This window comes from Ursus maritimus, unplaced genomic scaffold (genome assembly GCF_017311325.1).
Source record: "Ursus maritimus isolate PB19 unplaced genomic scaffold, ASM1731132v1 scaffold_26, whole genome shotgun sequence".
Lineage (NCBI taxonomy): Eukaryota > Metazoa > Chordata > Mammalia > Carnivora > Ursidae > Ursus > Ursus maritimus.
In genome coordinates, this window is record NW_024425119.1 from 31,055,343 (window position 1) to 31,069,389 (window position 14,047).

Consider the following 14,047-nt stretch of genomic DNA (forward strand, 5'->3'; position numbering starts at 1 on the left):
AAACTTAGTAATTCTTCATTTCTCTAGTGAACACAGACTTCCCAAAGACATTCTTAATGTTCTTCTACTCTTTTCTCAATTAAATGGGAGCTATGACTTAACAATGTTAGAGTTTCTTTCGGTAGCACACAGTACATAGCTATCGAGATCATTTTAAAGGACATGTCATCTATTGATTAAACTATATTAAAATCTAATCAATAATGATGTACTGTATGGTGACTAACATAACATAACAAAAATTTTAAAAAAAACTAAATAAAACCTCCTCATCCCTTAAAAAAATAAAAATAAAAAAATAAAATAGAATCTAATCAAGAACTTTATCCATAAATTAGGAGATTAAAAATTCTTTCAAAATGTGTGCTTCTCTAAGTCTACAGAGCCATGTAGCATGATCTAAACATTCCAGACAGATCTTAAATAGCATCCTATAAATCTCAGAAGTTATTGATCTACACAGGGAGATTGTAGCATAGAAAACAAATAGCAGGGGCGCCAGGCTAGATACGAAGTACATACATCCACAATGTTACCATTCAAAATCAAAGCAGATAAGTCAGAGTTAATGAATATCTTGGCAGCATTGTTAGTACCAAATTCTTGCAAGAGAGATTCTGGCTCAATGTGGGAACGCTTTTTCACTTCAAATTTAATACAAATTGTATTTCTCACGCCCCTCCAACTTCTCTTCCTCCACAACCCACCTTCAGTCCTAACGTCCTCCACCTATAAAGGAACTGTCTTTTATTATTTTATTTTATTTTATTTTATTACTGAAGTTTTGTGATGGATTTGTGTTGAACAATCAAATGGTAACAACACGTACCACATATGACAATGGTCTTTATAAGTTGTTATATGCATGGAAGGTAAAATAATTTGCCTCTTTTCAACTCAGACTATCTGGATTAGAGGCTTTTGTGGGCTCAGAGAAGCTGAAGAATCCCAAGAAATTTAAATTTCAAGTGGCCTCAAAGATAATTCAATTCTAACTTAATTAGAAAAGTCAAGACAAGTGCTGAAAGTATAGCAATGCCAATCTACAACAGGGAATAATGTTCAGCAGGAAAATAATTTTCTCTCATCTTTTCTGTATGGTTCATTTCCCATTGGAAAAACATATCAAATATGGCAAGAGTTCACAAGTCAGACTTCATCTCCCACGCAAAGAGATGGCGAAATGTTTTCTACAGACTGTATTGAAAGGTTCAGAATACTGTAATAAACAGAGGGGCTCTTTTCCATAAAGACTTACTTATCCTGCTGAACGGATGTGTTTCCCTGAGAAACAGTAAGACGGTTAAAAACATTCAGTTCATTACGGGGCCGGCTTGGTGGGGAAGAAGGAGGTGAAAGACTAGCCTCTGAGGTTCCAGAATCTGAGCTACAAGAAAAAAAGAACATTAAAATAGGTGGCTTTAATTGGTTATGATTTGTTAGGAATGTTATAAGAAACATGCTTTTTTAAAAAAGCTTTTCATTAGAGAATTCCTTCCATCCTTCCTAACTTTTTTGTAAGATAAAATACACCCTGAACGATTTAACTAAAAAAAAAAAACAACCCTTTTCCACTGGATTTTGTCACATTGTCCACAAGATGGCACTAAAAAGTTCGGTCTGCTGAAATCTAAAGTCATTACAAATAAAGCAAGCCAAATTCATTTTAGAGTTAAAACCAAGCTACTCACTTCACAGATGGGAAAAAAGAGCCAGAGTTCTTAAGAGTGATTTGGTTTTTCAACAATTCACTCACTTTTATTTTTATATTACTTATTTGCTCCATCCCCCATCTCCCAATTATCCTTGAGACATTCGATCCAGTACAAACAGGCAAATTACATCTTTAAATACAGGAAGCAAGGTCGATTAGAAGGATAATTTCCATGACATTCAAGTCAGCCAAACCCGTGATCAAAGTAGAGTGTGTTGGCACAGGGCAGGGATAGTATAAGATTGTCCTTGGGTATAGAAAATACATGAACACTTTTTATGTTTATTTTTATGTTAAAAAATTTTTGCTTTACTAATATTTAAATGTAGACTGGCACCGATACTCTCCCTCAAGGCCATGTCAGAGATCTACCTGTGACATGAAGCACCTCAGGTGACCTGAGGGAGGACTGGGTGTGCCACAGGGTAGAGAGGTGACAGGGGCTGAAAGGGGCTCTCACCCCTTCATTCAACTTTCCACACGTTGCGATATTACAATTTACAAATGCCCAGTTAAGTGGATCATCAGGTTATACTATGTACTGTTAAGTAAATAACCTTCACAAAGACACACAAGTAGTTTTTAAAAGATTTCAGGAAAAAAAATTTAAACGTAAAAGAACAGCACAAAAATGGAACTAACACACCCTATGACTAACACTAGTTTTTTCAACTACTTTAAAGAGGTAAAGTCAGTGGCAGTTTTCTCAGTCAAAATCAATTTCAAATTTTTCTAGAAGACTATCTGAAATACAAATTCACTAACCTTCATCTCCAGTGTATATGAACTTTTACAATGATATGCACAAATAATTGAAAAATAAAACAGAGTACGTGATTCGGGGAAAGTATTCAAATATTTTTACAGGTGTGTATGTGACCACGAAACATTTAGCCAAGCCAACAGCTGATGTGATTGTCTTGATTAGTCAAATCAGTCATAACCGTAGAGCCAGCCTACATACGGAAAATAACTCCACTATTGTCCTTTAGCATTTAAGTGCAACAGACATCTAATGCAATCTAGTTGATAAAAAGTATGGGTAACTTACTGTTTTTGTTCCTTGGACTTTGATTTTTCTGCTTTGTCATATGCTTTCCTTCTGGTTATAGGGGAAGGCTCTGGTAGTTTTTTTTCTGATAGAGATGACTGTCTGGAACTAAAATAGAATAAGACTTTTTAATCATCAAATTTTAAATATGCATACAACTGTTTTGGCAGATAGTCAACCTAAAATTTTTAATAGATTGATAATTGGAATTTGAGAAAGTATTACTTGGGAACAACAACAACAAAAAAAACTAGGAGAGGAATACATTATATGAGTAATTAGATGATGGAAGCCTGACACCTATATACTTAACTTGTAAATTAGCAATCTTATTAAATATATGCGAACCTATTATCTTTGAATATAAATAGCAATCCTATACTGCGAAATAGGATAGTTTACTATCCTTTATCAAATCAATAGTTTACTTGAAACATAAATGATTATGTTGATTAGAATTGTTTCAGTTGAAAAAAAGTTGTCTTTATAGTCTTACAAGAACAAAAATATTAGGATATCGGAATATGAAAAAAATGATATTTAATGAATTAATATGAAGACATAGTCAAAAACAGACACACAAACAACACAATAATTTTACCTAACTAGTATTTAGATATTAGCAGCTATATAAATTTTAGTAATAAAAACATTCTTATTATAAACTTTAAATGTTGAATAGTGGCTATGTAATTGACAATTTAAACTATTATTTTTGTGTATGGTGCTAATGAATTTTGATTAAAAAGAGAATTTTTGCTATCGTTGGCTAGTTATATTAATAAGAAAACACACTAAGGAATTAGAAAGCAATAATAACAGAATGGGCTTATATGATTTCTACTTGAAAGTGAAAACTAAATATTTATACTTCCTGTACCTGACTTTTCTAATCAAAAGAAATCACATTTCAAAAATCCTTCATCAGGTTAACTCATAGGGGCCACCTGAGTAAATTATTTTACATCATACAGTAACGAATTACTAAGAGTTACCACACCAACCATGTCCAACTCTTAAATTTTTACAGGATGACATAAGCATCTGAATTTATGAAAACCTGAAAACAGATCATGTGAAGTGACAGAGTCCAAAACATATATTCTACAAACTGTTAAAAAGGATACACTTTAAAAATGAAAAAGAGGGGGGAGGGCAAAAAGAGGTATTACCTGAATGTGGTTTCCAGGCCATAGATTTAGTCTTGAAATTCCAAAAGTCTCTACTCAAATCTATTTCTAAAATCTATTCTATTTATATCACTACCTTCACCAAAAGCATTTCCTCAACAGTCATCTTATCAAAAAAGCACTGAAGCCATTAGGTATACTGGTTAGCAATCTCTATCAGCAAATCCAATAGTTAATTTAGTTAATTACATTGGCCACATCAAGCACATGCAAGAAAGCTGTCATCATTAAAATTAAATTTGCATCGAGAGGTAGCAGATGGGCTTACTGAATGGAAGACAACAGAAATATCTTCATAAAATGAAGGAAATTTTTAAAAAGTTTAAAAAAAAAGAAGGAAGTTATGGGAAACAGATACTCAAAGGGGAAAGTTTGTTATATTTTATTATTTGCAGAGTCATGTAATATGTGCCATTTGGGGGGCAATATTCCCCAACGCAGTAATGTATTCATTCCCTAAATCACTTGCTATAACATATGTGAGGGTTACTTTGAAAAAATGTCATTGAAAATCTTTACCAGTGAATGACTGATCTAATTTTAATATAATTATCAAAGCACACAAACACACATAGCGTACACACACATACTAGCTTGGGTAGAGAAATCTTTGTCCTCAGGACAGTAGTGAAAATTCTGAATAAGTTTTGTTTTGGACAGAATGTCTTTTGTTCATATTATCATAAATGGGAGAGAGAATATTCCCTCCTTCAAATCTTTAAATAAATATCTTGTGCACAATAAAAATATCTTGTGCATACATCATCCCAGACATGCAATGCAAGGTGCTTCAAGGCAAAAAATTAGGAAAGCTTAAAATGATTACACTTGCAATTGATATTCCCTTTTCTTTATAGGGTTAGCAAAGGTTTGCTATACTGACCAGACTCTTAGAACGAGGACATACATTAATTTAGAGCAAATTCGAGACTTTAAATCTTCTGTTTTAGATAATGGTTTTATAGATATAACTACCTGATTAAGGTGTTCCTAAATAAATTTTGTCTGTAATTCATAACTCAGCCTTTGCAAAAATATTACCCTTAAGAATGACCTTCAAACTTAGAAACAAGCAACGTAATTGAACAGAGAATATCTCATCTTAAATGACTTCAAATGTCAAAAAAATTAGAGGAGATAATACCTAACAGAGATTCCTGTGAAAACCAGAGATCTTATTTACATAATTTTTAAAAATAGAAATAAGAAATTAGCAACATGCATATAAAAAATTTAAAAAGAAAGAAAATGAAAAAGAAAAGCCAAAAGAAAGGAAGTTAGTGTAGCTGGGCCAGACTTACATGCTGCCTATCTTAGAAGGGAAGCCAGATGGGGGAGGGAGCTCTTTTTCCCTAGCAGAAGGACCACTTGTCTCTGTATTCATTCCAATCTCTTGCCCTTCTGCAACAGGTGTAAGAGGGCCAGGCAAGGAGGCATCTCCTGTACTAGTGTCTGAAGCTAGTTCACTGCTATCTGCATACAGCAACTCCATTTGAGTGGTGGTTCTCCTTCGGGCCTAGTCAGAGAATGGAAGGAAAAGCAATCAGGAGCAAACTTTTGCAGAGATGATTAGGGAACAGAGATTTAATATTAGTTTGAAATAGGTAAAAACGTTGAGCATGTCATTTCCTAGCAAGTGTGTCAAACATAGCATGTAAGCTGGTGACAAGCCAGAGCTATGGCCAGATAAGACCTTTTTAGAGGCCATAATAATAGCCAACCTTTATACTGTCCTTTTTGTATGCCAGGCATTGTTCAAACACCTTATTATATTAGCATGTACTATCATTATCCCAATTCACAAATGAGGAAACTAAGGCACAGAGAAGCTAAGTAATGGACCCAAAGTCACACAACTAGTAAGTGGCAAAGCCAGATTCAAAAACAAGCAACTTGCCACCAGTATGACTGTGCTACCCTGCCACTCACGGCCATCTCCCTCAACATATAATTTTTTTAAAAAAGAAAGAAGGGAGAAATTAAACCAAAAGTTAACTGCAGGGAAGCTCAACTAAATTCTGATTTTTCCTATGTTTAAATGCTTTTTTTAACATCACTTTTAGTCTTAAATTTTATTTTAATATCTCTTTTTAAATCTGCTTCTCAGTTTTTGCAACCTTGTCCTCCTGATGCCTTAGCTGTGTTTTTAACCTGCCTGCTAGGTAATTCAACACCAGCCTGCACCAGCTCTTGGCAGCAGGGTGAGGCAGGGGAAGGTTAGTTTCCTTGAATCCAAACTCACTATACACATTCCTTTTCCTTACTTTTGAAAACTAAGTGACTACCCTGTTGTTGTTCAATTGTTACTATCACTAAGGAATTAAAGGATAAGCAAGGTGTTTGCCAGATGATAAGCCTCTGAAGAGGCTTATCCTGTTTTATTCAACTTTATATCGCCTGTACTTAGCATAGTGCTGGTACATACCTATTTAACATATACAGTCAACTTTACTTTTTCAGTGATGAAAAATGTATGATACGAGATCCTTTCAGGTATCTTTGCAGTTCTAAAGGAGCATAGGTAGCACCTCAGAAAATTTCTGGGGAAAGTAACGCCCTCCAACCAGGGCGTTTTTTACCTGGTCAGTTCTCCTCACTGCCAATAGCCCAAGGCAGAGAGGAACCATGTTCTTAGGAATCCCTAACCACAGCGGTTCCTTCAGCTGACGACATTTAGGGCCCCACTTCACACCCTTCTGGCATCCCAGGAGGGCATGAATAACTACGCTTTCACAGGGCCTGAAAGACATTCAGGGCGTTAAGAGACTCTCTCCTCTACTTAAGACGGGATCCAAACCATACTAGGATGTTTTCTTTGAGTTTGGGTAACTTCTGCTTAGTCGCTTAGAATAATAAAACACAAACAACATGTTGCCAAGGATCGAATGTAGAGCCTGGAGACGTTTGCTTGTTTTTTTTTTTTAATTGGCTTGACCAGTGTTTTAAAGATCAGGAAATCCTATATAAAAATCTATATTTAAGGCTTCTTTGGAAAAAACAGTAGTCTCAGGCCTATATTCCTCATGATAAAAAAGAGCAAGAGTTAAGTGGTGGTTATTTGCTCAGATGAGGCATGTCCTCTTCAGGTAATCACAATGACCCCTACTCATTATTTTGCAGCCAGCCAAATGACTCATTTACATTACCTGACTGTTCACTATGGGCCCTCAAACTGTCCTAATTCATTTACACAGTGTTATTCTTTCAGGTTCTGATTCTCTCCATTCTATTAACAAATATTTACTAAGCACTACGAGAATTCTTTGTTTTTAAACATCTTAACATGGTTAGGTAATTCATCTACTATCAAATGCTACCAACTCTCAATCTGAAACGTACCATGTGTATCTTACACATTTAACAGCATGTGTCACTGATATTGTTTTAAACCTTAAAATATGCATTATAGCCTCATTACATTTTAATACAACATGATCATTAAGAGTTGGCTTATTATTCAAACCACCTCAGGATACTAGTTTAACAAAATAAATATGAAACACTTAAGAACATACTAGAATGTTAAAATTTCAAAAATTTCCTGCCAATTTACAAATTTTGCAAATTCATGCTGTATGCCCCTACAGGTTCTACAATCTCCTATATTATTAGGAAATTAAGGTGACTTTAATAAATTAGCACATTACTTCCCTAGTGGGTAATAAAACTTTTAGGAAAACCTGGAAGAAAAAAAGAACTGGTCTCCACAATCATATCTTTTCTAGTAGAAAAAGTGCAATAAGGCAGTAAAGCACAAGTTCCACGAAGCAGAAATGTTTCAATATAATTTTTTTTCAAAGGAGAATATGGTAATTATAGAACTAAATTTCTTACAGGTGAGAGCTCTGGTAAAAATATGCCAATTTGCTAACCTATTAAGGGTCTGAAGCCTACGTGTGTTTGTTTGTTTGTTTACTTTTGAGAGAAAGAGAGCGTGCAAGCATGGGGAGTAGGAAGGGGAGATGCAGGGCCAGAAGGAGAGAATGTTAAGCAGGCTCCACTCCACGCCCAGCACAGAGCCAGACATGGGGCTTGATCTCACGACCCTGAGATCACGACCTGAGCCAAAATCAAGAGTTGGGCGCTTAACCCACTGAGCCACCCAAGCACCCCCGAAACCTATGTGTTTAACAGTGATAACAAAAAACAGTGGGAAAGGATGTTTACCTGCTATTTTCAATTCTCCTTACCTTGCTTTTAGGTTTCACTTCACCACAAAGTTTCATAAGGTCCGAAGACAATGTGCTATACACAAATAAATAATTAACCACAGATTAAAGAGGAACTTATAGAAAATTGTATGTCTTCTATGTTTATAACTACAAAAAACATCTTACACGTCTATGGGGAAGAAAAGACAATATTTAAAATCAAATAAAAAATAATTCATTTTCTTTCCTTAAAAATCCCAGTAAATTTTATTTTATAAAATTTGTGGTGGTTAAGTATGGCTTAGCTTGGTTTCCATAATACTGTTTCTATTGCTATTCACTTAGCCATAAAATTTGAAGCAACAAGATAAAGGTATATAAAATATTGTAGAAACAAGTAAAATATATTAAGTTTCTAAAAGCTCTCTTACCTTCCTTCTGATCCTGGGCTGTTTAAAGGTGCATCTTCATCAGTACTATCCTCTACATTTTCTAAAAAAAAAAAAAAAAAAAAGGTCCAAAACCTAAGTATTATCCACATGTCATAATCTGCATGATTGAAATCCCCATGCCATAATAAACATCAGCCCAACATCTCAACACAGGCAGTTTGGTTTTAGTTACTGAATCCGAACAGAAATGTAGAAAAATATTTCTAAGGAACCCCTCTGATTATGTGTCCTAAAATGAGAAAAAGTGTTCAAAATAAGAAAAATCACAAGTTTGAATCATAAAACATGGAAGAATGACATTCATAGGATGGAAATGAGATCATGTATTTATCAGAGTCTGTGTATTTGTATATATTTTTCAGAGTATGTATTTATCCCATGCCATCCAAACATGAAAAACTACTAAGTAAAATATAAGATTAAAGTAAATGTTGCATGAGCTCTCTTTAATATACTAAGCCAACGTCAAAAACTATATAAGTATAAACATACTTGCTATATTTTAATCAGTATGCCAACTTACTTAGATATTTCCCTTTATTTTTATTTTTGATTTCAAGTAGAGAGTAAGAGTGTGAGTGCGTGTGTGAAGGTATTCAGAAGTTACACATCAGCATGCAGTTCATTAACACGTACATAAAAGACAAAAACAATAGGTTTGCATGCAACGGTTTTGTAACGGAATACGAGTAAATCACCACTATTTCAGAACAACTGTAACGGACTAGTAAAAGAGAGGAGAAAAAGCAAACAGGGAAACCAGTAGGAAGTCAATAAATCAAACAGCCACTGAAAGTAAACTATTTAAAATGTCAGTGAGCCCCTAACATAGGTGCAAGTTTTTAAAACATACACATTTTATTATAATAAAATCCACAAAAGTAACAATATTATACATTACACACATTAATGAAAACTATGTATGATTCATGCCCTTTTAACTTTTAATTTTATACATGTGGATTGTGGACAACTAATTCCTTTCTCTAATGCTCCCTTTCTTCTTCACTGTTTAGCAGATGCTTTGTTAGAAATTCAGTAATACTTGATAAGAGATAGTACTACTAAAATGAAGCCCATCTAGGACCCATACAAAGGGAATTTATTTTCTGAAGTGAAGAAAAGTAGTCTTGAAGCCAATGTGTGTCTGAAAGCCCACCACTAGAGGGAGGCTCAAGGACTTGCTTCACGGACAGGATAACTAAGGTTCAAAGTGACTACATTAGTTGATAATATAGAACATGAGGTTACAGAAATGACAAACTAGTCTTTATTTTCCCATGTATAAAAGCGGGCTCAGATAGGCTAGTATTTTTCTTGTAGAAACCAGTTAGTATGTTAAACATCATGTGAGTGCTTAGTAAAAACTTAACTCCTGCTGATGCATGGATGCATAATTAGAGATAATTACGGTTTGACATAACCAACCTGGCTAAAGGATAGAGGCCCCCACGTAGAAAGTCATCAAATCAAACTCCTCTTCAGGACTGAGCTTATCTGAGCACTACAGTCATCTGGGCAACCGGACACACCATCACCTCACTATTGTACTCTTAACTCTGAGAACACACATCCAACCCACTACCAGCTTCTTTTCTCATCATCACAGAATTAAAGCTAAAGGCAGAGACTTACAACTCCCGAATGCCTTAAAGTTAATCTTTATCAGTTGAAGTTGTATGGTCTCATTTCAGTGGAGGTTAACCAAGTATTTTTAAGTCTTTTATTTAAAAAAAAAAAAAAGTCATAAAAATAGTATATAGAAAAGGGTTAACATAGCAGCCCAAAGACCACTATCCTCAGAAAGACCTGCTTGCAAAGTTGGACTCTCGGAGTGTTCCCAGTCACTAGTTAACTACTGAAGGTACTTGAAGGTACTTAGAATGTTTGTGCAAACATTATGGTCTATGCTAAACTCCTGCTTTCCTTCTGGGAGTCTTGAATCCTGGTACATACTACATAGATGGTATGTATGTGACCAGTCGCCACAGAAAACGTCACATTATAAGTGTCTAATGGACTTCCCTGGGCATAAACATTGAGCACATGCTGCTGCATTTTCATTCCAGAGGAAAAGGAACATTCTGTGATATCTTCCACAGGAGGGAGAGAGCATAAGGAAAACTGGACATAGATCCCTCCGACTACATCTGAGTTTTTTTTTTTACCCTTGTGATCCAGCTGTGTATCCTTCCTACACTGCTCTCATGAATCTTTGCCACGAATACAACCATATGCTGAGCCCCACGAGTCTTCATAGCAAGTCTCCAAAGACAGGGATGATCTTAGGGACCCTAACATAATTAGGGAAAAAAGAAGGGGATAATAAAGATGCTTTCAAAGGCTACTAAAGTACACACATATTAGCAAGGCCTACCCTCTAGCCTTACGTTCCATTATTCTATGCCATGTACTTGTTGCTCAGGGCACCAACCTGCCTGGAGGCCCCATGCACACAATACTGTGGCTGAGTCTCTGCATTTTAGTTTAGTCGTTGTCTGGAGTGACTCTTCTCTGTCCCCCTTCCACCTTGTCTTTTGCCTAGTTAACTCTTTTTCTTCTTTTGTGTTTGAGCTCAAATGTCACCTCCTCCAAAAAGCTTTTATCAACTCCTCCCTTTCTATTGGGTGGCCTCCACTCTGTGTTCCTATAACTCCCTGTGTGTATCTCAATCATTGCCCTCACTGAATGGATCATACTCTGTTCATGGTCTGTTACCCTCAGCAAGGCATCAAGTCGATGAGGGCAAGATTTCATGTTTTATTTGAATCCCAGCACTCAGTCCAAGGCTTGAGGTAAATTTGGAGTTTATTATAATTCTCTAGTTTCTGTGGACCTAATTTCCATTTTTTTCTCCTTCCATGCTTTTCCTCCAAGCACCTCTAGGCTAGATTATGGCCCCCATCTCTAGCACAGATTTCAGTCATAGAGACACAGGTTACATGAGCTGAATGGGTTTCCACTCTCTGCTTCTGACCCTTTTTCAGCCACAGAGAAATGAAAGTTGTTTGAAAGTTGTGAAAAAGTAGCACTGCCCATCAAATCTACAGTTTAATATCTTCTGCACAAAAGGACATCAAGAAGGACATGTGCATTTTCTTCCAAATTAATAGAGGCGATGGACTTAACTAAGAATTTACTTATCACCATAGGTTGGGCCACAAAGAACAAAGACAAGGCACAGGAGAGGGAGGAGGAAGAACAGGAAGAGAAGAAACGAGCCTCATAACACATGGAATGTCATAAAATTCTAGTTATAATCCAGGAAGTTGGGCAGTCTTGGTTAGGAGATAACCAATCCTAATTTTTCTACCGTACTTGTTATAGCTTGAGCAGATTAAAAGTGGTAGCTTCCCCATACTTAAATTATGCAGTTGATCTCAAGGAAATACTACACGGAGATTAACATGCAGTATAAACATCTGAAAAATCAAATAGCTCATGTATTTTATTTGTGTAACATCTTATTTAAAACAAATTCAGATGTATAGATTATGTTTATTCTAATGACACAGACAGGTAAGTACATTTACTCTTTCAGTTACATTCCTTTCTTTTAAGTATAAAAACTTTTGGCAGCTGTGTACTTAGAAAAAGAAAAGTTCAAATCAGATTTTGAAGTAATTTTAATTAAATAAAAACTGCTCCAGAATAATCATTCAGAAAAATCACAAATAATAAAATTGCCCTGATACTCCCAGTCCTTCATGTGTATAATCACTAAGAGGACTGGGTGTAGTTGATGTGAATGTTGTAATGGAAAGAGAAAGAGGTTGAAAATTTCTATACTTGATAATCTCTAAATCCCATTCTAATCTGAAAATATTGTAATTATAAATATCATTTCAACCTGTTCGTACAAAAGGCGTTGGACAGTATTATTCAATTTATAATGTTAAAATGTATGTGTTGAATTTTACAAAAATTAAGAATTGCTGAGAATCTATCAAATATATACCAAAGATATATGCTAGGGAAAGTTAATTATGAGGTTAAAACAATAGATGCAAGTTAACAGATATATTTAAAAATTAAAAAGAAATGTGTACTCCATTTTTCCCCCAAGAAAGAGAAAGAAGGGCTTATAAAACTGGAGCCACAACTGGAGGTCAAAAAACAAAAGAGATAATTAACTAAAGCCTACTTCTTTAAATATCTAATAGTTTTTAAATCAGGAATGTATAGGAAAGACAAAAGACTTAGTATGTTTGTGGTCATGGATACATTTCAAAAAAGATCATGCAAAAACCAGTTGGCTGCCAATAAAACTTTTAAACATAAGATGTACCACAATTAGTGTACATGAACAATTAGTAATTCATGCAGCTGTAGGGTACACAGAAAGCTAAACATACTTACCTAAAGGTACGCTACCTAGATCTGTGTAAATAACAGCAAAAAGGAAACAAAAAGCAATACTCCAATCAAAACAGATCCAATGTTAAGAACTCCCACATAAATCAAGATTATGCACCATTTATAAGATATGTAGAATAGATGCCATAGAAAACACTTATTATTTTTCAAGGCAGTTAGATATGCAGAGTAAAGTAATGAAACTTGGTTAATATTTTAAATAACCAAATCAGAAACTCTGTTGATCCACAAAAACTAATTGCTTAAGAAGGTTAAATAAGCCTTTTTAAGTTGGTAATCATTTCTTGGAATGACAATAATTACATCCCCCAAATTTATACATGCAAATTAAAAAAGGGATAATTATTGAAAGCATAAGTAAATATAGCATCTATTCAGTCAAGCCATAGGGGAAAGAGGTATAGTATAGCATTCTCAAAGAGCAAAGCTACCATGCAATTCATTTAACTGAAATTTAGTCCAAATTACCTTGTAAAGCATGGCCTAGTAAAGCATCTAGCTCAGGATTTAATTCTGCTTTCTCTTTCAACATATGGAATAGGAGCTGGTTTTGTGTAGCACTGGTTATTTCAGTTTGTTTAAGCCGACCTTCAAGTACTTTAATTTGAGCCTCTTTCTGGGCAGCCTGAAGACCCTGTAATGACACCAAAACATAGCAACAACAACAAAAACAACAATCTTAGGTCATACAAAACAGAATCTACTACACAAAGATCTATATGAAATAGCAAATGTATATAATACATGGACTTTGACATCAGATAGACCTTGATTCATCGAAGCTCCTCTGCTTACTAGCCTGCTGACCTTGAGCTAATTACCTTATCTTCCTGATTCAGTTTCCTCATATGCAAAATGATATGAATAATACCTAATTTCCTAGCACATTGTAAAAATTAAGTGGGAGAACATAAAATAAAGGGTCTAGCACAGTCCCAAAGTGGTAATAAAAAAGTGACTTAGAAATCATTATCACCTTCAACATTTAGGCATAAATTTCTTACAGGTGACAGGTTAATGCATTTACATTCAAAGAGGAGGGAAATTCCACTGTCTTTTTTTCCTTTCTGATTTTCTTTTGAGCTGTAAAGAATCAATATTAAACCAAAGTT

At 34.9% G+C, this 14,047-nt stretch overlaps 1 protein-coding gene across 1 annotated transcript in view; it reads right to left on the reverse strand.

Annotated features, from left to right (window-relative positions):
- KIF21A (kinesin family member 21A) overlaps nt 1-14,047 on the reverse strand; it is a 160,814-nt gene that overhangs the window by 23,985 nt on the left and 122,782 nt on the right. The window contains exons 23-29 of the mRNA XM_040642334.1: nt 13,404-13,569; nt 12,918-12,938; nt 8,538-8,598; nt 8,146-8,200; nt 5,257-5,471; nt 2,766-2,873; nt 1,259-1,387 (exon numbers count right to left, since the gene is read on the reverse strand). Coding sequence (XP_040498268.1) covers nt 1,259-1,387; nt 2,766-2,873; nt 5,257-5,471; nt 8,146-8,200; nt 8,538-8,598; nt 12,918-12,938; nt 13,404-13,569 — 755 coding nt within the window. The remainder of the gene's footprint in view (nt 1-1,258; nt 1,388-2,765; nt 2,874-5,256; nt 5,472-8,145; nt 8,201-8,537; nt 8,599-12,917; nt 12,939-13,403; nt 13,570-14,047) is intronic.